Source organism: Ciconia boyciana, chromosome 5, assembly GCF_034638445.1.
Source record: "Ciconia boyciana chromosome 5, ASM3463844v1, whole genome shotgun sequence".
NCBI classification, from domain to species: Eukaryota; Metazoa; Chordata; class Aves; order Ciconiiformes; family Ciconiidae; genus Ciconia; species Ciconia boyciana.
Genome location: NC_132938.1, coordinates 29,510,865 through 29,535,062, shown reverse-complemented (window position 1 = coordinate 29,535,062; position 24,198 = coordinate 29,510,865). Strand labels below are relative to the sequence as shown.

The window sequence follows — 24,198 nt, the reverse complement described above, 5'->3', positions numbered from 1 at the left end:
AAAAAAAAAAAAAATCAGTAAAACTTTACCCTTTACAAACAACAGAAGAGCACTAGCTGTCTTCAGTGCGTTTTACAACTAGTACAAATTTACCTGCAAGATTTATGAAAATTCAGGAGGGACAATAAATTCTAGGTCTGTAGAAAGCTATGTCTTACACAAATTGAGGTTAGCACAGCTCTCTGCAGGTAAATTCCAATTATGAACACCATAAGCAGTTTCCTGGGAGCTACAGCATTTTCTACCTACCGAGCAAAGTTAGTTCAGTCTCAAGCCTGATGGCAGATTCAAGCAGCAGCTCCTCCCTATTGTCAATACTGGTTTCCGCTAAAAAATGATGATTTAACCACTCTGCATATTCTGCATCACTCATCGCCTACAGAGGGAGAGAAAACATATGGCATGCATCTATATTGTGTTTTCAAAGGCACCTCAACAGTGTCCTCACTGTTACTTCTGCTGTCCACATACTGAACTAGAAGCGCAGCCCCTGGCAGTGCACTACTTATGTGCCCCAACATGTCCATGGATTTAGTACTATGTTCATAGTGTTAGATTACTTTGCCAGGCTTCACAAGCCAGGTTACTCACTGGCACCCTGCAGGTTCCTGGAGCTGCCTGACAGATTTCCATTTAGATGGAAGGTAGGCAGGCCAGTGAGCACAGTATACTGTCCCTACTGCTCTTTAATTGCAGCATTGACACAGCCACAGAATCACTGCATAGCTGTGTACAGCTTGATGACTGTACAGCTACACAGCCTGTACTTTCACTTAGCATAAGGTTTTGTAAAGAGGTTTCTTGCCTGTTTCAATTCCTATGGAATTTTACTTCTGAGCAGCTATGAATTTAAAATGGAATCTCAAAACATCCCTTAAGTTTTGCATCTGGAGCTTGTAACACTGCAAACTGTTTGTGAAACCCATTAAAACAGGTCTGACTTCATTTTTTTCTGTGTCTCAAATTCCAACCAGGGTAAATTTCACACAAGGAGACCTGTTCAGGACTCTTGAAGAAAAGTCAGGCTATTTGACAACCCCTGTTTTAGAATTAGGCTATTAAGCTGCCTGGCATCCTAAACTGACAACAACTATGGCAATCTAACAGTAGTCAGGAATTGATTTGGGTCAACTTACAAATTCCTCCTGAAAGAACATAAGGATAAACAAAATGTGGCAATGGAAGCATCTGTTTAGAAGCTGTGATGTCTGCTCCATTGGTGATACCACTCAGGTTGGTCACAGACTGTAAAATTCTTAAAAATATGTATTGAAAGGAATACCTTCTTAGCAATACACAGAGTGCGCAGTCCTCTTCTGGCATAGTCATCCAAATGCTTCTGAGTTCTCTCTTTAATCTTCTTTTGTTCCATTTCTGAATTATTAGTACCTGCTATCAACACAAAAAGCAAAGAAAGCAAATTAAATATGCATTCTTAGGCTAAATTTAGCGGAAAATTTTGAAGGCCTAAATCCGTTTTAAAAATACCAAAATGTTAACAGGTTTTATTTTAACTATGAATGTATCTTTCGTGTTTGCACAGTGTACTGTGGCTGTATCTATAGTCAGTATGCAGTGTGCCAGTCTGCACAAGCAGTGAGGGGGAACCCATCTTGTACCGATACATCTTTGGATGCCACTAGTATATCAAAATGTTTTTCTAAAATAAAATTATTTTCTAAAATGAACTGGGCCCCACAGACACCCAAGCAGCTTTACTGTCACTGGCGTAGTGGGAAGGAGCTAAAACGGCAGTTGCAGAAAAGCTTTTCTGACAATAACTGTCAAGGGGTGGACTATTGGGACAGGCATTCAACTCACTTAACTTTGGACATGTAGAAGTTGGGTTCCAAGTTTACCTTGAGAATCAAAGTAAGGAGAGGCACCTCCAGACATGAAATTACCCCCCCAGTAAGACAACAGATTTTGGAGGCACTGTTTCTGCCCCAAGGCCTACAGAGGCTTCTTGTCTAGACGTTAGATGGCTAATGTTGGGTGAGTAAAAATCCACCCTTGGAACTGGAAATATCCCTTTTCCTCACTGAGATCAGCCAGCCATGGAACCTTACTTTATAACTGGGAATACTTCAGTTGGCTCCAAAGAGTCTGCTTAGACACCACTAAATAATTTGAATAACAGCTGCTTCTCTCTTCTCAGTTTCCACACCAGCACACAGCATAGCCATATCTAGGTCACAAGCAATATTACCTTTCTGGGCTCCCTATAAGGAACTATTCACAGATAATAGTTCTGCTTGGTTGCTTGTCTCATCTCATGAATCAGGCCATTTGTTCACCTGTACTGAGAATGACAAAGGTGAGCAATGAATTAGAAGTTCTATAGATACCTTCAGATGCAGTTCTCAACAAATCCATCATGACTGAGTCTGCACCTTTTGTGTACACCACCACTTTGTTGGAGACTGGATGCCGAATGACCACTGACATCCTTTTCCGCACTGAATCAAAAGGCAGGATATGCAAAAGCTGAAATGTTAAAGATCCCAGACCTGCGAAGTCCACAGTTACTTGATCTGGAGTCCTAGACTGTAAAATGCATTTATAAGCCCTAGCAGCATGAACCAAGGCAGCTTCATCTGGACTCTCAGCTTCATAACATAGTTTAGGTAAGGGAGACAATTCAATAGATGATGCAGCACTGTTGTGTTCACAGCCAGCAGCTACATCCACCACAGCTTGTTCTTGAGGCACTTGGGAATTTTCTGGGCTGCCAGTATTGTGAGGCTCAGCAGCCCTTTGAGCAGCTCCATCCAGAGCAGGTGAAGCCAGTTTCATTCTGAAAATAGATAGTTTGCTCACAAAACTATTGGGGCTTTCAGATGATGACTCTTTTACACTTGGAAGTGGGGAGGAACTTAGTCTCCGGACTGACCACCTCTGGAACATCTGCCTGATATCCTCAAGCGATTTAATAGGCATCCTACCCAGCGAAGACAGTCTCATCTGGAACAGAACAGTTAGATAAAGCATTTATGTTAAATTCTTCATATTTTATTACATTAAAGAAGGACAGCTTACAAACTATGTATGTTTTTTAATGAATGTAGTATTTTAAAATTTACCATGAGTTTGCTTGCTTATATTAAAGATGGCCAGCTCACTTAAACATATAACCATAAGTACAGTAAACAGCTTCTGTAAGACCAAAAGAATTGTAAAAATACTTCAGATCTGAAAACTGTATGCATTCCAAGTTTGATTCATGACTCCATGTAATAGTTCTCTTTAGAACTGTTTCAGTAATGAAACAGTTAGTATGACATTATAACTTTTAAAAGTTGTGGCAAATGGAACTAAACACTTTAATTCTTGTTCTGAATTAGCAAAATACTTGTGAAGAATAAACCAGCTCCATACCCCTCACAGTAACTAGGTACAAGTACTGTTAAAAATGCAGTACCTTATCAATACTTTTTTAATGTCTGAATTTAAAATGAAAGACAGTTCCCCTCTCATCAATGTTACAAAATAACTGGCTTACTGTTACCCAGAACAGTTAGGCAGCTAATAGCTTACAAACAAGGAACAAGGCATGCAAGGCTGACATTCATTTCTCGTTACTGGTGAAGAGTTAAGAATGAGTTATCCCCAGGAAGCATGTTCTTCTTTGCTACTGAAAAGCATAAAGTAAAGGACAGACTCTGGCTTCAGTTCTATCACAACTGCACGCAAGTTGTAATGTGTCTCCATTCAGCATCATGGAAATAGAGACTAGGAACATCCTTTAATCTCCTCTTCCTAAGGCAACGCTGAAACCTTCCGTTGCCTTGAGCTCTTTCATGTCATTCCCTAATTGTGAACTCAGAAACATCATGCCACATTGCCCCTACCAACCTACCTACTAGTGACCTGGAGATCTTCTCCCCTGCTAGCAAGTCATCCAGAAATATTATTCTCAAAAAAACGACAATCTCGCCTGTATATTTTTCTACATCACCTTTATGGCTGATTAGTAACTATGAATACAGCTGCCCTGTCCACACATGGACCTATAACCTGCCTACTATGCTTTCTGGGAACGCCTGGAAGCATGCTACAATACCAGACTTACTTATACATAGGAGGTATGTATACCATATATACTCCAGAGGATACTTTTTGGGAATGCCTCCAGCCATGGTTGTAGGTTCATTGCCTAGATGGACACCAAAATCTAGTCCTGCATGTCATACATTTTTTTCAAAAGAGAAAGTCAACAAATGGAAATCACCAGGGGATGGGGGGAAGGAAATCAAAGCTGAACTTGGGAATTATCCTGCAACACAGTCAAAATTGGTAAAAGATGGGGTTATGAAAATCCCACCCTGCAAAAAAAAAAAAGATTTGAAAAAGATAGCAGTATCTTTAAATAAATGTTAGGTTGTGTGCTCTGAAAACAAGTGGTCTCAGGAAGACTTAAACACACTCCAGATTGTTAAACCAGGACAGTCTAGCAAATGCACTGTACATTCAAGGTGAGACCACTTTATGTCATACTGCAAAGCATTTTTTCTTCACATTATTACACATATGGAAGTTGATCTTCCATACTTTTGCTGAAACTCTATTTGAATAGTCAGGGAACAGGTAAGAGCATTCTCAGTTCCAATATTCTGGGAGTCTTCTGAGATTATTCTTATCTTTCAGCCAATAATAACCTATTTGTAAAGGTAACCTGAGTGGTAGGGTACTCTTAAAGGAAGCTATGCACATATCTGGAAAAAGATAACTAGAATATAGAAAAAATCACAATTGCAAGTTAATCTCAGAATATGTCTTGTAAAAGTTACGAACAGTCTATACACAGAAGCAAAAATATTGAAGCCAAGTTTTTCTGCATCAGAAAAACATTACCAGCATTATATTACATATTAACTCATTGCACTCCGTGGGTTTACAGTAATTCCCTTATTTCTAACAGGACAAACCAATGGAGGAGAAAAGAATCAGTTTTTAAATGTCAGTTAATTGTTTTTTTTCTTTTGTAATCAAACCAAAGGGAGCTCATTTATTGATGAATATGGCCCAATAGCCAAAAATAATGCCTTCTTACCTTCTGACGTGGCCGATTGGGGCCTGAAACTACAACAGTATTACAGATTGCCAGAGCAAGAAAGAAGTCAGTGATGTACGTTGTCTCCAAAGATAACTTGCTGCTGGCTACTTCTGATTGTTGATAGGAATGAAAAGAAATTTGACTGAACTTCTCCAGCAGTTGTGCGTCTGGTACAACATCCGTTTCCTATTGATGAAATGAACAAAACTGTCCATTAGGATATAAACTTAATCTCAGTCTCTGGAGGTTAAATCAGTTACAGATTAATGAAGTGTAGAAGCTCATACAACTTCCTTCCTGCCAGATCCTGAGTTGGTTATACTAGGAAATAGAGGAACGCTCTGGTGTCTTCACTGCCTTGTGCTAGCCCACTGAAAATGGCAAACTTCATGCCCAGACAGGTAAACAGTAGAACCTTAGTTCACAGACACTTTGACAGAGATTAAATATGATGAATGCTATTTAGACTCCTTCAGGTACAGAAGCAGAATTTTTACCTCTCGCAATCTCCAATAAATATTGGTCATCTAGTATTTCCTATTAAAAACTAAAGAAAATGCTAGAAACCTCTTAAAACAAAAGAACAAACTATTATTAAGATGAAGCTGGTCATTTTAGCTGGAGTGATCAGCAAGAACCAAAGCATACACCTTCGGGACCCAACAAACATGAGCAATGTCAGCTGCAAATAGGATGCAGCCAAGCAATCATGGAAGGCTCTGGTTTTGATGGAAGAGGGAAAGGATTTCTTAAATGACAAGCACTCTGATCAAATGGGGGTAAAAAGATATTCCTTCATGAGTTACTTCAGAAATTTAGCATCAAACCCAACAGCTTTTACTTACAATGGGGCTGCTGAAAGCAACATGTCCTGAGTGGGGAACATCACCTGCTCCATCTTCCCTTCCTAATGCAGGGTAACTACCAGACAACTGATTCAAAGACTTTCTGTTCAAAGGTTCATTCACAGCTCTGCAGTTGTGCCCCCGCCATTTTGACATATGGGTTGAAGAACCACACTGACGATCAGCTGAATCTTTATCCTCTGAATCCATCTCTTGATAGGATTCCAACCTCTTTGCTATGGAAAGGGAAACAAAATTATTGTTCCATGAGCAAAAAGAAACTTTTCTAAAACACTGCCTGGAGGTTCAGGAAACAAAATTTCCAAGTAAGGAATTTAGTATATAGTTAAGAATAATCCACCATTTATGAAAAATAAAAGCCATAACAAGCCATCACATTGAATTCCTGTTTGGGACACTGCACTTCAAGAGCAACACTCCACTGGAGTGAATCCAGAAGAGGGAGCAAGAATGATCAGGGTTCTCGACAACATGAGCCACATGGAAACAGTATAATAAAGTGGAGTTACACAGCCTCCAGAAGGGCACATTGATGGGATACAAATAATAGTCTTCAAGTACATGAAGGGCAATTGCATAGAGAAAGAAAATAGCCTGTCTTCTATGCACACTGTGGGTAATAGAAGACACAATGGTCCTATATCGTAGCAGGACAGACTCAGGCTAGGTATCAGCAAAACTTTGTCAGAGAAGACATGACATACTAGAACAGAATGCCTGAGAAAGCAGTGAACTGGTCATCACTGGAGGTCCTGAAGAAACAAAAAAAAAATATTCATAAAAACTGATAGCAACAACTCTGCCTTAGGCCAGAGAAACGGGACCAGATCACCTCCTGACAGGTTTTCTAGCCTCATTATTTTATGATGGATCAGGATTGTATGCCAGTGGTTTGACAAGTACAGCTTCTAGCAGGAACTCATTGAAACTGTGTTTCTTGTCATTTCTGTATTGGACACTCCCTCACACACACATACACATTTTCTGAGTAACTGAAAAGTAGGTTTCAATAATAAAACTTCGTATTGACATGTCTAACACTTTTGCACCAAAGATATAAATGCAGTTCTGTGCCCCACAAATCTAGCTAGGAAGATCAGTGGTGTAAAGAACCTCTGAATCAAATGGAAACACACCTATACTATCATGTGCTTGTAAAGAACATAATCAAGTGTTTGCACTGGAGTTCTGGGACAGTATTTGACCACATGCAAGAGGTTGCAATCTCAATCCAGACAGCACTGGATCACTGTACACTATTCAGCTTTCAAGTTTTTACCTGTCACCATGAAAATAGCATGCAATGAGCATACACTAGAAGTTCAATGTCTGCATCCACTGACAGCATGGAAAAACTGTTCTGAGAGCTGTGCATTGCCTATTTATTTCATTAAAGTGTGAATACAAACAATGGCATCCTAGGAAAAAAGCAATATTAACATACAGACATCTCCTGCCACACCACTAATTCCCTATTTTTTTCTTATTTAAAGTAGCAGCTACTGTACAGGAAAAAAGTGAAAAGTGGGATATTATTCTGTTTTATGCAAATGGGAAACCTATCCACAGCTCAGAGTCCCCAGCTCTGGTGCTCAAAATGAGATGGAAATAGGTTTATTATGTCACTTGTGAGTCCTCTTCCTCCTAGCCAAAGCACAGGAGCTTAGCTATGGTTCAGGAAATGAGCTACTGGATTTGCTAGCCTGTTAAGTTCTCCTTATTTCCTGTTGTCTTCTCTTTATGGAACATAAATGAAAGCCTCCTGACCCTCATCTTGCCATTCTGATGAGTCCGAGGAAAGCAGGGAGACCAGAGCTTACACCTTCCTTGGCAGACCATCTCCCTGATGTCAACATGAATTTAATAAAATAGTTCTTTTAAAAAAAAAAATAGGTGGGAACATAACAAACTGTGGTTCTCCACAACTACCGAATATAATATCCCGCATGTGGTACTGATACCTTTTACCAGAAAGCGGCAACAGTGACTTAGTACTTGTTTGTAGAGAAAGGTTTGGACAACATGTGCCCATTCCGCTATATTTCAGGCTGTTGAGAAGCCTGTGTGTTTTGGCTGAAGTAACATATGTGGCACCTCTTGTAACACCACACTGCTCTGCTGCCATGGTCCAAAAGGCACATGTTACTTTAGACAGAACACTGCATGGGGACACCTATATGGAGGATTATACTGAATCACAGTCCTTGCTTTTGTGTGCTTCCCTCATGTGCCCCTCTTTACCCTGGGCAATACAGATATAAATACAGAAATATATGTACAGACTAAGTGGCTTGTATGCAAAAGACTGTACTATCTTGCACTGCAATGCTTACCCTATGTAGCAGGAGCCTTGCAAACAGTAGCTCTATGCAACTGAACAAATGTAAAACAGGACTAAAACACAGGACTTCCAACATTTTCAAACTGATTTTCAAGGCTCACATAATTTCTAGATTTGTTAGGAAGGAGCACATGCACCAGGTAAAAGACAGGGCACAGCAGGAAATAATTATAAACATAATTAACACACTAATCTTTTTGGAAGATAACTCTAAGTGAATTACTAGGAGAAGTAAGTGGTAGATATACTTTGCCTGGCACAATGAGACCTGGATCAGCCACAGCTACACCATTCGCACTACTCTTTGGTTTATCTCTTCTGAAATACTTTTCCTTCCTTTAGAAAATGCTCTGAAAATATATTCTACTTTTTATTTAAGTTGTTCATTCACCAACTTTGAAACTTAAAAATATTTCTTCTCACTTTGCTGTTGTCATCCTTCCCAGTATAATTATGCAAAGCCAAAGAAGCACCTGGACACCTGCACCATAAAATTTTCAAAATATGTGCAGAAATTACTGTAAAAACGGTTTGTAACCATCTGCTCCTGTGACACAACAAAGGAAGGGCTGAACTGATTCATTGCTGTGGCCAGCAGGGTGTGCCTTTTGCTCGCAGTTGTGAGCAGTTCTATCTGGCAGCAAAACCACCAAAACCATAAAGGGGGGTTTAATATACAGCTGCGCTTCACGTGTCCACCTGTCAGCACCTCACCTTTGATCTTATATGGAATACTTGCATTGCCCACCAGCAAAATAGCAAATGTCTGCAGCCACTAATACTTACATAGAGGAATGGTAATCAAAATTTTGTGGTTTTATCTAATTAATAAAATAGCTAATTGAATCAAAGACTTCATGTCGCTCTGCCCAATTTTCTCTTGTGTCTGGAGTTGTACCTTCTCCCGGCTCTCAGAAGGCTTCAAGTAGGCTCTCATGAAATGTGTACTGAAAGATGCTACACCATTAGACAATGAGGCAGCAACTATCCAGTAACACCGCCTGTTGACTTTTTGGCTAACAATAAACAGGTGTGTAAGATATAAGTAAGAATACAACAGTCATTATTTTTGATGGAGGTACTCATCTTCGCAGCCTTAACACACATCTGCTTGACTTAACATTACTGTTAAACATTACTGACCTTAACATTACTGTTATAGCTCTGGCTTCAGCATGTATTTTATTTGGGTTACTGTATCCTCAAGGGCAACAGTATGTCAAATTGGAGCCTTAAGATGTACTACATAAAAGTGGTACACTGCTATGGCAGTCAACAGGATGTCTGAACCCTAAAATGTTAGGTAAGCATTGGCACTCTAGTTGGAAAAAAAAAAAAAAGAGAGGAAAGGGCAATTTTCCAATGTTCTGGGTTCTGAATATTGCAAGGAGAGAAGCAAAACACAGTAGGCATGACTTCTTCCAGAGCGAATAAAGAGTATTTTGTTTGTGGTATCAAATATGTTAGAACTTAACCAGCTGCAAAGCAGCACCTTACCTACAGCCTTCAAGTCTCTTAACACACTATATATGAAGGGATCCAAATAATGGGGAAAGATGCACGGCTATTAGGATCAGTCTGAATTCATAGCTTCCATGAGTGCATATTGCCACACAGATCTCATGAAGTCCACCAGACCCCTATGAAAACTTTCAGCTTCTCCGAGAAGAGAAAAATGACCCATTGTGAACACAGGTGTAGTGTCTTACCATTTTCCTCATGGCAATACTCCTGTCCTGCAACGCTGCATCTCCGAAAAACCATCTTATTTTCAGTAAGGGTTCCAGTCTTGTCAGAGAAGATATACTGAATCTGGCCAAGGTCTTCAGCAATATTCAGTGCTCGACACTGAATTGTTGAGTCTGTTTTCTCATGGTAAAAATCAATGTCATTCTGTATTAAATAAATTTGTCCCAATTTGACAATTTCAATTGAAACATAGAGAGAAATTGGGATCAAGACCTACCAAAATAAAACATGGGGATTAAATAAAACCAAACTCTTTGGCCAGTTACAAACATGAAGTAGCTCTACTGAAGCCGAAGAGTTACTTCAAGGATATAAATGAGATCAGAATATGACCCATGTTCAAAGCAGACCAAAGTTACCTGTAATAAAATGATCATCGTCCAGAACATATTGAACCCTGCTAATGTTGGAGGAATTGATTTCCCATCCGGCTCAGGGATGTTAAAAAAAGGTATTTCCGAATACCTACTTAACCAAATTCCATGGCCTTGAAAACAAGAACAAGATAAACTGAGTCAGTTGTATGTAAACTGTATCACAGTTCTGGGTCACGGTGTTAGCCGTTACACTCTGTAGTTCTTTCTAAGCTTTTAAACTATCATTTTACCTCTTCAGTTTTTCCTCAACAGGAACCCCATTAGAATTAATTAAGTATCAATGCACACATGACTAAACAGCTTACCTGCATTTCTATCAACAGCACATCTATACAGCATATCTCAGAACTACAGGAATACTAACTACACTTGATAAACACTTCACCCCTGCTCCCCAGAAAAACCTCTGGCAATTAATTGTATTATCCTTGCTTGTCCAGGTTTTAGTTAATAATGATGACATGGTGTTCACAGGTTAAGTGTAATCCAAAGAAGTTTTTTTAAACATGTTTTAAACACCTTTTTGATTTGTCATAAAAGTTAGTCTGTCTAGATTTACTCAAGCTCACTATTTAATCAATCCCTAAAATGTCAAGTCTTTACAACTCTAGTCACACTAGGCCTCTCCCCACAATGCTGTACACGCATCGCACGTTACTTGAAAAATCGTAAGAGAAAGTAGGAGTTTTGCAGAGCAATTAGTGAGAGGAGAGAGAAATGAATCGGAGAAACAGGTTCCAGACGTAAGAACTCGCACCAGGAACATATTTCTTGACCACACTCCAGATTAAACATGACAACATGAACTAAAACCTGGCAGCATCCCCAACTGCTAGGGAATTACACATGGATAAAGGCAGTTTCCGAGATGGGCTGTTAAAATGAATCAGCCCGAAAATAAAACACTAAGCACTGTAGGCTGAGAGAGGAAAATAGCAGGAGTCTGCTGATTCTCACTTACCTATTGCACCAGTTAAACACATCAAAATCAGAAGCAGAACACACCAGAGAATATCAGTATTCACTTTTCTTTCCAATTTACTGCGCTTGTAATGAGGGCCACTGTTATTCAGCATGGCTTTGGTTTCATGACCTGTAACCACAACCCAGGTTGAAATTCTCTAATAGCAGGTATCAGAACCACAAGTGCTTTATATTTCTAAAGCTCTGGGAAATGGGACATTTCTGTTAACTAATATTTGAACAGAGATTATAAATATGAGCAAACTAACTGCTCCTACAACATATGAATTCTGTACTAAAGAAAACTGAACAAGCTAAACCAAAATCTGTCATGTACACATCAACTTTTATACTGTCAATAATACTCCTTCCTATAGAAACAATCTTATTCTTGATGTTTTCTATATTTCTAATATTTTCTACAAAATCCTGCACCTGCATTACAACTACCTGGCTGGATACATCATATTGATTAGTTTAAAAACCTCTGCCCTTTGATGCAGAACACTGAAGAATAGCAGTAGCTTCAGTTTTGAACCAGAAAAAATCCTAAGCAAGCCATGCATCTCCATGTCTATTTCAAAGCCTGGGTTTACCATCGCAACTAACAGTTGAGGACAAGGACCTGTTCACACGGAACAGAGCTGGCCTCCCATGAATAATCAGACATATCAGCTCTTTACATTGTTAAAATAGAAATGAACTTAATCCAGACATGCATTCTTAACATATCTAGCTATGGCTGATTTCTGCTGGATTCAAGCTTTTACTCTCCTAATTCCCTTTTGTACGACACTGTTTCTTAGGGCACATAACTCTATCTTGTTTGCAAGGCAATCTGTGAAAGCTAGGGTGGTTCACTAACCTGCATACACCACTATGCCTACAACAGCTTCTGTGTTTCTTACTGTGCATCCTCGGAGCAGTAAGTTTTCCTTGCTGAGGCCCACTCGATCCTTGTTTGAATGCTCACTGAAAAAAAGCACATTACTTCGGCTGTAGGACTCCAGCAATTACCAGTCAGGCTTTGCAAAACCATTAGGGAGTAGATTTCCCAAAGAAGCTGCTAGTCACTGACTGCCTTTCTGACATTTCTGATAGGACTTTTCAAAAGAATGGGGTAACATGCATGCAGATCATCTTTGAAAATCCAGGCATGTAGGCACTGTATTAAAATTTTCTTGTGTTTACAAGCCTAGCATTTGCTAGCTGGCATGTAAGAAGTAGGCAACGCTATTGAGAAGAGCTCAAGACAAACACTGGAAGTCTGAAAGCCTACAACTTCTACTTGGGTTACCAACATCAGAAAAAATTCTAACTAAATATAAAATCCCATTTGAAATATACTGTGAGCATAGTTATTCCTGTGGCATACTTCCAGTGCAGGCAGGACCACTGTTTGTCAAGATGTTTCCTCAGAGACTAAGATTCATGTATATTTATTTTTCTTTTCATTTTTCTAATGTGTTGGTGCCCACAGGGGAGAACATAGACATTATAACTCTCAAAAACTGAAAATCAGTCAGAAATAGGATTTTGTTTTTCTACTGTCTATAGAAAATCATAAACCAATAAGAAGAAAAGACAGAGATAGGCATGTTGGTCAAAAGGAGTTTGATCAAGTCACTGATGGTTACACAAAACAAATCAGAGTAGAACAGGAAGCCACTCCTTCCCATTTCCAATTCTGAGCAATGCAGCTTGTCCAATCAGGCCATGATCGAGACCAAATACTGTAGATATCACTTGTTATTAAGAGCAGATTTAAAACAGCTATTTCAAATATGGAATACACAATTGCAAAACAGCCTAAACTAAGATGTTGAAAATATTAAATACAAAATAAAAAGCACTAGTGGGCTTTCCCAGTTCACAATCTGCTCCTCAGAAAGCCCTTCTGGAGCTCTATCTTTTGGGCTACACTCAGAAATGTAGTGGTGCGAACTGACTTCTATACATATTGTCACTATTTTTTAAAGCAAACATTACAAGCTCTCTGAAAATTAGTAAGAGCACCAAAGCAAATGACAATAGTTTAAAGAGCCACCCAGCCTACTTACACAAAGCCTCGGAAGCGACTGAGGTCGTTGTTAGGACTTTCACACTCTATTCTACTGGAAAATTTTTCTGGATCAATTTCAGAGACCTAAAGCCATAGAAAAAAAAACCCAGAGAACTCAGACAAAATGTGATGGAACTTAAAAACATCATAAATTCATAGATTCAGATATTACTACCTAACAGTTTAGCTTCGAAACTGTAAGTTGCTGGTGGTGTTGATGATCTCCTACCCAGCATAAATGAGACTTATACAGCATGGAAGGACTTCCTAGTAAATATCAAACCCTGGCAAGTATCAGTTGAATTGCTGATATTTTGAGAACACTGGAGAGGAGAAAATAGGTGGAAGAGTGAGGAAGAAGAAAAAAAATGCAGTAAGAACATCTGAAAAGCAGAGACTTCCCATAGGTTTTTTTAATGATAAGGAAAAAAATAGGCACTGTCTTCTCTGCAAGCAGAGTTTCTTCCAAACAGCTGTTGTTCCTGATACCATGACCAGGATGCGATCTGGGCTAACACAAAGAAAGCAGGTAGAACTTTTTAATGATGTTTGAGCCTTACCAGTACCAAAGAAAGGGCTGTTATAAAAGACTAGAAGTACATATTGCAAATAAAGAGCAGGTCAGCTCTTCAGTGAAGAGAAAAGCCAAGTGAAACAAATATCCTTTATTAATAAAGAATGAAACCTGACAACAAGTAAGAGAAAAACCAAAAGGTCTTATCTTTGGAATTGCCTGCAATTGCACTTGCAATTTAATTTCAGTTAATGGCATATGATTATGCCTCTAGCCTCTAGTATAACAGAGGCTAGCCTCTGGTATAACAGCCGTTTCCAAGCTGAGTACCTTGCACTAACTCTTTGGAAAGTAATTTGTTCTGCTCTTTAGAAAAAAATTTACCAATTTAAGGTTTCAAACCCAAGGATAAATCTACAATTCACAGGTGTAATTGAATACATCTTCTACATAATTACAAGGGTCTGAGAAGGCTGCACTCCCACAATTGGGTGACTTCACACTGGCAGAATAGCAACTGTGCAGTTAAAACACAGTCCTGTAAGTAGAATTTGAAACCCAGAAGACATAATAATATTAACATGTACTTTGTTGGCTTGATTAAAAAAAATATTTTTTTTGCTATGTTTTGCTGTATTGATTTGTTGCACTGTATTAACCTGAAGTCAATATGAACACAGTCTTAGACAGACAGATACCTTCAATCTCTCTGTAAATTTAACTATGAAAGACCTCTCTCTCCACTGACCTTTCTCATGTTTATTTGTACAGAAAGTAAAAAATTTCTGTAAAATGTTAGACAGTATAATTGATTCACACTTTTCAAGCATTTCACATTATACAATAATTACACAAAAACCAGCACAAAGAGAATAAGAACTACCCCCAAAGGGAAGTAAAATAGCCAAAGCAGTCAATTCTTTTCTTCTACAGCCTGGAAACTGTCTCTAGATATGTATTCCTGGTGAAAGCATCTTATTTTTGACGGGCAACTAAACCATTTGACTTGGTCAAACAATTTGTAATAGCAGTGAAGGTGTTAGTAGGAGCTTCTTGCAATATACCTTGAAGTAGTAACCACAGAAACTCGGGGTGTAACCTATAGTGGGCACAGAAGTTATGTCTATACTCTGCCAGTATAAAACAGAGGTGACAAAAACTATGTCCAAAACCAGGTACCTTGATATGGGCACTCAGATCTTCCTGGACTATAAGTTTATGGTCTGTATTTCTTCATTATAATCTTAACTTTGACAAAGCAAACATTGAAAGTAAATTTTGCAGCTTATTTCTTGAGATGCTCTCCTATGTTTCCTGGCACAAGAGACAAAATATTCTATGGTAGAATTAAAATTACTTGGATTTTGTGTAAATGTCCCTAAAGAAGGGGGACAATAAAGATGGGAACTGAGTAAGGTAGCTGGGAGTGACAGGCCCTGCACCAGACTCTCTCACTGGAATGGGCAGAGAGGCAGCTTCTCAAGGCCATGCCTGCCGCTTTGGCCATGCCATGTTCCTGACAAACTATATGGTTTGATAACATGGCATGGGAATGGAGTGGGTGCCTGGCCAAGGTGGAAGAGGAGAGCTGGCACCTCCTTTCATCAGCTTGGCTTCTTAGGCTGCCTGGAAGAAAAGGACAGCACCTTCCTCTCCACTAGGTTTGAGGATGCTGCAGCTAGGACTGGATTCAGTCATTGACCACATAGGCTGAGAAGGAAACGACCAGAGCAGTTCTGTGGCCTCTCTTATAACATAATAGGAAACATTCACTGCTCACAGTGACATAGTGCTAATGGCATATTAGCTTCTCCACCCCAGTGAACCTGTGCTTGGTTCAGCTAACCATATGAGGTGTGGAAGGAAAAGGAGATTAATCCCCTCTCAATGGGAAGCAACACTTGAGTATCTCGAAAGCAGCAGAGCAATGTCAGTTTGTTCACTAAATAGCTCATTATCCTCAGGGAGCAGGCCCTCAGATGTTTTGTGTATTTATGAACATCAAGATGGTTGGAGACACTGTGTTCTGTGCCTTGTTACCTGCTGTTACCTAAGAAGCCTCGAGTTACTTTCCCAATTTCTTTCCTGTTGTCATTTAAGCATTTAAAAAAAAAAATGCTATTCTAAGTTGCCAAAAAATAAAATTGACTACAAGAGTTTCAGCTCCTGTTTCATGCTTTAATTTTGCCTTGCCTTCTCTTAAAGGAATCCCAAGTGCAAGAACAGGTGCCCCACTGATAACTTTTTTCATTGTGTTTCTACCTGCTCAGTCACAAAGAAGCAGGACAATGCACTCTTGCAAATAGGTTAAGTCTTTTTAGTCCTTGTCTTCAGATGTTCTTTAATTTGATGTAGTTTATTCCTATTCTTCTGAGCTTAAGAAACACAGAGGTCAGGCAGTCAGCCTCTTACACAACACTGCCAGAATCTTATTCAGCCTGAGTTTATAAGGACAAAGCCTCTGGCTGAAACTCAGTTGGTGGGGCACCAGGGGTCTGTGAAGCTGATCATGGCTCTACATTCAGAAACCATGCAGTTCTGCAGTCCTGACAAGAAGACCCTACAATGAGTTGGTTTTTTTTTAAATTTGAGGACAAATATAACCAGTCTTGAATGGTGAAGGAATTGTCACTTTTTTTGGACAGCATGACTCTTCTTAACATTTTGGTGCAATTTTTCTGGAAACAGAGGAAACAGTCTCTTTCTTGAGTGAGACTGAAATCAGACCTTGGTAGCAGGAGCTCGTACGAGATCAGGGCCACCTCAGTATGATGTAAGCTTGTAGAACCATTTGAATTTTGCCTTGCGTAATAATATGTATATACAGAAAGATCAAACAGTTGTTTCTGCCATATTGTTTTAAGATTAAATCAAGAAAGAAAAAAAAAGTAAAAATTAAAAAATGCATGTCACTTTAAGGGGATAAGAAACAGCTTTGTTCATGGATATCACATCATGCCTTTGGTATTACCGTACTTGCCAAATAACGGGGCAGTCTTAATGCACAACAAGGTGGTACTCCTCACTTCCTCACCACTGCTGACAATTCAGAGGCAGTTCAGGTAATTCTATCTCCAGAGGGCTAAACAGTCTGTTATTATGCACAGCACTGAGTCTCCCTGCTGCTGTTTTCAGCATGGTGTTTCAGCAGAACTCAGTACCAGGTGTGCTGAAGATTGCAGAAATGCCAGGGTTCTTTGTTCTTTTGGTATCATCTTCTTTGTGCCAGCCTCCAGCATTTTGTCTTGTAGCTATAATACTAAGTATTGTATGGAGGTAGAAATACATTTGCAATATGAAAAAAACAGTGACAGAGAAAAGATAATATCTGCTCCTCTCTCTAGGTCTTTATACAGCACAGAACTCCCTTCTAAAAAATTCCAATTTCTCACCCATGACATGATACGGACCATAAATGACTTCTTGACATTTACCTGAATAGTTATTTTTAGTGGTTTGTATTACTTGAAATAGATCTTTCTTTCTCTGGGTTAAGTGAACACAGAAAGATTTGCTCCAACATACCTCAAGCAACAAATCAGAACTATGTTACCTAGTTATTTTGTTTTCCGATGGGGATTGCTGAGCTATGAAGAATTAGGCAATCTAGAGGGCTAGGTTGTTTGGTTTTTTTAAGTTGACCATCTGTCATGGCAATTTTCTTACACCACTAGAAATGCACAATTATCACCTGCTCTGAATATCCTCTCACCACCTGCCTCTGCTTTAGATTGGTTTCTCCATCAAGGCCTGCCGTTTCAATGTAACAGATCCCATCCAGGTCACTAGAATATAACAGCACCATGTCAGCAGGAATTATTTCATTACGTGAAAGCCGGATGAAGTCCCCAACGTTGACATTTTTCCAGCATTCATCTATGTACTTCTTCTCCTTCCTGAAATATATAAAACCAGTAATTTTTTACAAATGCATAAACTGAAAGCTCAGAGAAACACACTGTAACTAGAAAATTACTCTAATAGTTAATTTATGCTTCCAAGTCATTAAAAAAACTCTGATGAGATAGTCTATTAGCTCAAGGTGAATATAATTACCAAGAATCAGCTCTTGGGTTCAAGCCCTGTTTTTCCGGGAATTACGTTCCAGGCACCCTCCCAGAATTATTTTAGCTCTATTTAAAACTCAGCCCACTTGCTTCCTCTATTTTCATTATTCCAAGAAAGCAAACAGCGTTTTCAGGATTTCTCTTTGGGTCACGACTTTTTCTTGCAATTATGCAACCAAGAAAAGCAAATCTTTTTCCCTTCTGATAGGATCTTTCAAAAATGTCTGTCTCCCAAGATGATGAACATCTACCAGTAAGCAAAGAATATTCAGCAACCACTTCACTGATGCTCTGAATATAAATATTTGTGTTTACAGGCTTTTAAAATATCTTTTCCATTAATTTTGAACATAAAGTACCAAGACTCTATATAATACTCAAGGAAGCCAATAAAAGCTCAGGCCCATCAGTATTGAGTTGAAATTCTTTATTAATATGAAATATCCAGGCATGATGTACATAAGTTTGAACTGTTTTCAACTTTCCATTTATAGCTGCTGTTCTGTCCTCAGCTGAGATGAAGAATCTTCTTTTTATGTAGTCATGGCAGTTTATTGCAAACACAATCAGGTTTAGAGGGGTGAATAGGATGGAAGGTAATAAGCAACAAGGAGTGCTTGATGAGCTAGCCAGTGGCACTCAGTAGTAGGCTACTGCAATATGGGTGATGAAACACACCTACAGTTGCTGTTACAAACGCTGCACAGGTTTGGATGAAGTATGTTCTTGCACGAACTATTACTGCCCTCAGTGACTGCCTGGCTTTTCTGCCTTGCACAGACTAACCCTAGAGCTAAGTTTAAAGAGAGGAGCATGTACTTTCTGCAGTCTTCATTTCTCAATCATCCAGATTGGGGTATAGTCCAGGCTGTGCTAGGGCTGTCTTCCACATTGTGCTTCCTTCCCTGGATCTCATTCTAAGCTGTCTGAGAAGCACACTCACACCAGGGAGCTGGGAAGCGCACCTAGCTTCTACAGTACAGACATAAGCTAACAAGCTTCACAACCTGGCCATTGTGTGTAGACTGGCACTTCTCTACTAGCTTTAATTGAAGGGCTAGCTATGTAAAATGCTTCTGATAAGTACTGAAATAGAAACAGACACTTCTAACGACAAAAAAAATATCAGAAAAATAATCCCTGTATCAAGCTTTGCACTGATACCTTTCAGACCTGTGTTATCTGACCCTTTTGAAAATGCTTGTCTACAAACAGAAGGCATAAAGCCCACACAATTAATCAGTGTACTGATGACAATTTCTCCAGTGAAGATAAGGTCAAGGGGGTTATATTGCTTTCAAAGTGCAAACAAAGCAAGACCAGGAAGCAACAAAAGCTGACATAAAATTAAAGCAATATAAGGCATATCTGTTTTCTCCTTAAGATGCTCATCAATAGTTTTCTACACAGACGGAAAACTGGCACAATGGAAAGCATGTAAAACTTTAATTAAAGCTACAGCCATGTCTATCACAAGATGGATGGATTAAAAAAACACTGCAAGGATTAAATTTTCATACCAGTATATTTCCTTGAAAATAAAGGAAAAAAAAAATAAAAAGGAGTTGAAGAAAAAATTTCTAAAGTCAATTAACAAAACCCAACATAATAATAGAGGTAAACAGGAAAAGGGAAGGAAGATTTGCTGAAAAAGGATGTGACTCAGTTATGAAAGGTATGACTTAAGCTTTGATAGCTGCAAAGGTGCTGACAAAGTAAATTTATTCAGAAGACTGAGCTAGCTGAAAACTAGTTATATTTTTGTGTGTTTAGAATTACCCCTCAGGTATTGAAAACTACATCAGCATAACTTTTTGTGTAGGCCAATTTACCCCGCTATGAAGGCCAAGTGAGTCCAATTAGGGTACAACACCAACTGGAGCAGAATGCCCTGGTCACTCCAAAACAGCACCCTTTTACCTCACCCTCCAAACAGGATGGAAAGGATTTAAGAACCCAGGAGGGCGGTGGGAGAAAATTACTTCCACAGCCAGCTTGTATTTAGAAGAGTTAGAGAAAGGATGGAAACTGAAAGGTAAGCAAGACAAAATAATCTCATAAACAAAGAAAGCAATAGCATCACTAATGTAGTAAGATAAAAATATCAGGTGAAAAGTTGCCAATTTCTGCCACTGACTTCTACAGGAATTTTTCAAAGTGAATTGGAATTTGCAAAACCACAGAAATATCTGGAAATTAAAGATATTGTGACAAAGCAACCCTTTGATTTATCCTCAAAGTAATTTTTTCCTAGAGATTAAAAAAAGGAGAAAAACGCTGGTACTCTCGCATCCCTGTATTTTTTCTAACTACCATGTATTTCACCAAAAACTACAAAAAACTATTTTTCTGGGCTGCCAGTGTTGAGATTAGCCCTCAGGAGATGGCAAATATTTCTCTTTTAAATCACTACCTATTTAGTAAACATGGGACTGAAAGTATATGATGCTTCTTTTTACTTGATGCACCTGGACAAGTTTCACTTTCTTTTTGCCAGGCTGGAGTCTGGGAGAGGAAAGGAAAGCTAAGGTAAGGAAGAACCTTGTAGAAAGGATTATTCTTTCCAGATCTCAATTCCGTAACGAAAAACAGAAAAGATCAGAAATTAATTCTGCTTCACTGACATTAGTATGAGATTGCAAGTAACAGAGTTTTCAGAAATATGGATACTGAATGCTTCAGCTTTCTGGCAACTAATTCTTTTGGGGTACATGATGATTTATAGCAGAAATAATCCAGCTTCTCCCTTAAGGCTTCTCTGCAGACATGAAAAAGAAAGAAAATGTCTATCTTCCCTAATAGCCCAATTACTCATTTGTTTCAAGCTCAAATTTTTATAGGTTGAATACAATGTTTCTGCAAAAGCAGCTATATATATTCCTGTTTGCAGAACAAAAAGCTGTTTGTTTTTCCTTTGATGATACAAAATGATAGTCCAGACTTCTTCTATGGTTATGAGCTAGCTCTTAAAATACCAATAGAGTATGGCAAATGCCAAAAAGCTGGAGACTGCATCTTCTGAGTAATATCACAATATATTTAATGGTTATGTCGTACCAGATTGCAAACCTGCTGCATGGGCTCATTAAGGTCATGTCTACAGTACTGAGTTTAGGGTTTGGCATAACCACCTAGCACATTAAGATTTTAGAAAAGTTATTTGCAGTGTATTGCCTTCACTAGGAAAAGGTGTGTCTTTAACAAATTCAGTAAGGTCCAAGCATAACATACAGTACTTGCTGGAGTGCCAAACCATATTTAAAGCTCCCTCTTTTCATTAAAGTGTCTAACTGCCAATCAGTCCTCTCCTACAGGGGCTATTTGTGATGGCTACTACAGCACATGAAAAGTGACGTTTTTCAAAATACTTGTTTCCCTGCATGACCGCAAAGCATGCAAGAGAGAAAAAGGGTCCACTATACTTCCTTTATCTTTGTATTTTACAGGCTTTGAATGAGTATCAGAACATCCTTTTATGACAGGTATAAAAGAAAAACAATGATGTGGGCAGCACTGACGTGCACTAAAAGAAGTTTTTTGCCAGTTAATTTAGAATATGATCAGTTTGCGTTCCTGTCTTTTTATTATCCATGCATAATAACTGCCTGTCAGCAAACCTCTCACCACTAGCATGCTCCACTACAGACCTGCACCTACAGTCTGCAATACTGCAGTCCTGCACTGTGGAAGAGATGCTAACACTTCTACCAAACTATGTGATGCACTCAAACAGAAAGTGATCTAATTCTGTTTGGGGAAATGTTACTACATTATGAGTACATCCCAATACCATTAATGAGCTTTACCAATATAGTGATAAATTAGCAACCCTTGAACTTCCATGATGTTTACAGCGATTTTAGAGGAATTAAAAATACACCTTTCAAAACAAATGCTATGTACAACAATGCTTAACTAGTCAAACTAAACTACCTTGGTTAATACAATACAAACTCATGCATGAACACTCTTGCCCCAATCAAATAATTTTTTCAGCAAATTTTACACTAATTTGATATCCATTTAGCAAAACTGGTGATCAAGACTGAACTAGGCTAGTCCCTGAGCAACCTCATCTAATTAGACCTGCTTTGAGCAAGGGGTTGGACTAGATGACCTCCAGAGACCCCTTCCAATTTAAATTATTTTATGATTCTTTGAGTATCCAGAAAGTAAACCAAAATATTTTTCAAGAACTTTTTCACATATACTCATAATCAAATAACAACAATAAACCAGAAAGACTGTTGTCTCTTACCTGCTATACACTTTGGTTAGTAAGTTGTTTATCTGTTTATCCATTTTATACTTTGAGTAATCTTCCAGACCATCTTTCACTGCAATAATTGTCAGAACCACTATGAGAGGTAGCATTGTAATTTCTTTTTGGAAGGCTTCCACCAGAGGAACCCAATTTAGGACAACTAGAAATAGGAAATACAAATTGGCAACTCTGAAACAAAGAAAAAACATAGGAGTTAGCTGTGCTAGCAGACAGTCATCCTTATTCCCCCACTTCATGCTATATAGACACTTAAGTTAGCAGTAATTTATCTTTTCTTCCCCTCAACTGCAATTTAACAACTAAGTATCCAGAACTCTGTTTTCACTCTCCAGTCAACAGATTACTTAGCTGCACAGTTGTTTAATATGCATGATCAGAAGATGCAGAAACCAAGAATTTTCATGTATTTTCAAACCTGTCCTCCAGGCATATGTCTTCTAGTGAGGCTTTGGTGAACTTGCACTCTCTGAAATTTCCAGGTCTTTTAAATTTAATTTTATCATCTCCTGGGGGAAATGACATGTTTTTAAAAGGGAGCCATCCTACAACCTTCCTTGCATAACTTTACAAACCAGCAGTCCTCCAAGCAGAAGGAGGATGAAAAAAACTGGCAACAGAGAAAGACATGAGGGGAGAAATACATTTGCAGGAAATGATCTGAAAATCCTGCTGCAGATTGCTGTATGGCAGTGCTCCAAGAGCAAGGAATATTTCAATAATCCGACTAACAGAACGAGTGGAAATTACATAAACTACGGAGAAAAGGATTAGCTACTGATGATACTCAGTACTGATGATACTCAAGAGACTTTGGCCAAATAAGACAGATCTTTTCAGAAGTGATAGGCAGGTCAGGAGGAAGAATAATTTTTGAATACCCGTCTATATAGTAATAGACACATTTAAATAAAAGGATTCCATTTCAGAAGAATTACCACAATTAAAAGGAGTTCATTACCTGTGAAATTGTTCAAATAAATTCCGTGGTAAAAAATTCAATAAAGTATACTTAGTAGTCCGTATTTTGTTGTTCATGTACAGTTTTGATACTTTTTCATACTCTTCCTTAAAATGTCCCAAACAGGGTATCACTATCCTATGTTTGCCAATAGTTTTTGATGATTGATAGCACTTGTTACTTGAATTGCTGCTACCTTCTCCACCCTCTGTAGATATCAGTCGCTGCCAACGGTATCGGGCCCAGCGGATGGGATCTGCCATTGCGCCTGAAATGCTTTATAATCCAAGAAGCGTCCTCTATCTAGAAACATGTTAAAATACAGCAAGTTAAGTAATAATTCTGTAAAGGCTTTTCAACTAAAAAGTCACAGTTACAGTTTTGAATAAGCCTAGGAATAAAAGTAATTTCCATATTTTGATTTAAAAAAAAACAGACAGTTAATAGGTTATGTGAGGTCAGGAACCTCTGCTTCAAAGGTTGAATTTATGTGAATTTCATGCACCCTTTCAGGATCCCAGAGTTTGATTACTCTGTTTAAAATACACAATATTTTTGTAATTGCACCTCACGTAAGCAGCCCGCCCACCAGTTTCTCATGCTGTAGTATGGTGAAAAAGCAGACAAGCTGCTAATTCTGCAGAGAACAGCATTTTGAAAGGAATCCTTATCTCAGCCACTGCAGTCCTTGCTGATGGTTAACAACCTTTATTAAACTCGGGAGTCAAAAATATAGCAATAGGCATCTGAGCACAGCCTTAGACCCGAAGTGAGGAATTGCCAGTGAAGGGCACTAAGTAGCTATCATGAACAAAAAACCTCTTCCTACTGAATTAGAAACAGGTTTGAGAATTTTTACCACCTAACAGAGGATGAATAAACTTCATGCCAGTGCTTCTCCTTTATTCACCTTAGCTAAGCTCTAGCAATCTACCCAGGAATTTGTTTTCCTAAAGAAAG

At 38.7% G+C, this 24,198-nt stretch overlaps 1 protein-coding gene across 3 annotated transcripts in view; it reads right to left on the bottom strand.

Moving 5' to 3' along the window:
• ATP10D (ATPase phospholipid transporting 10D (putative)) overlaps nucleotides 1-24,198 on the bottom strand; it is a 50,623-nt gene that overhangs the window by 16,005 nt on the left and 10,420 nt on the right. Inside the window, exons 2-14 of one of the 3 annotated variants that reach the window (XM_072862495.1) lie at nucleotides 23,239-23,541; nucleotides 22,254-22,448; nucleotides 17,620-17,824; nucleotides 13,413-13,498; nucleotides 12,218-12,324; nucleotides 11,351-11,482; nucleotides 10,372-10,499; nucleotides 9,973-10,225; nucleotides 5,902-6,137; nucleotides 5,054-5,242; nucleotides 2,349-2,964; nucleotides 1,283-1,392; nucleotides 250-376 (exon numbers count right to left, since the gene is read on the bottom strand). In XM_072862495.1, the coding sequence (XP_072718596.1) occupies nucleotides 250-376; nucleotides 1,283-1,392; nucleotides 2,349-2,964; nucleotides 5,054-5,242; nucleotides 5,902-6,137; nucleotides 9,973-10,225; nucleotides 10,372-10,499; nucleotides 11,351-11,482; nucleotides 12,218-12,324; nucleotides 13,413-13,498; nucleotides 17,620-17,824; nucleotides 22,254-22,448; nucleotides 23,239-23,501 (2,647 nt within the window). In that variant the 5' untranslated portion in view covers nucleotides 23,502-23,541. Of the gene's footprint in view, nucleotides 1-249; nucleotides 377-1,282; nucleotides 1,393-2,348; nucleotides 2,965-5,053; nucleotides 5,243-5,901; nucleotides 6,138-9,972; nucleotides 10,226-10,371; nucleotides 10,500-11,350; nucleotides 11,483-12,217; nucleotides 12,325-13,412; nucleotides 13,499-17,619; nucleotides 17,825-22,253; nucleotides 22,449-23,238; nucleotides 23,542-24,198 lie in introns of those variants that run through there. The other 2 variants (XM_072862497.1, XM_072862498.1) reach the window with 2 other exon arrangements.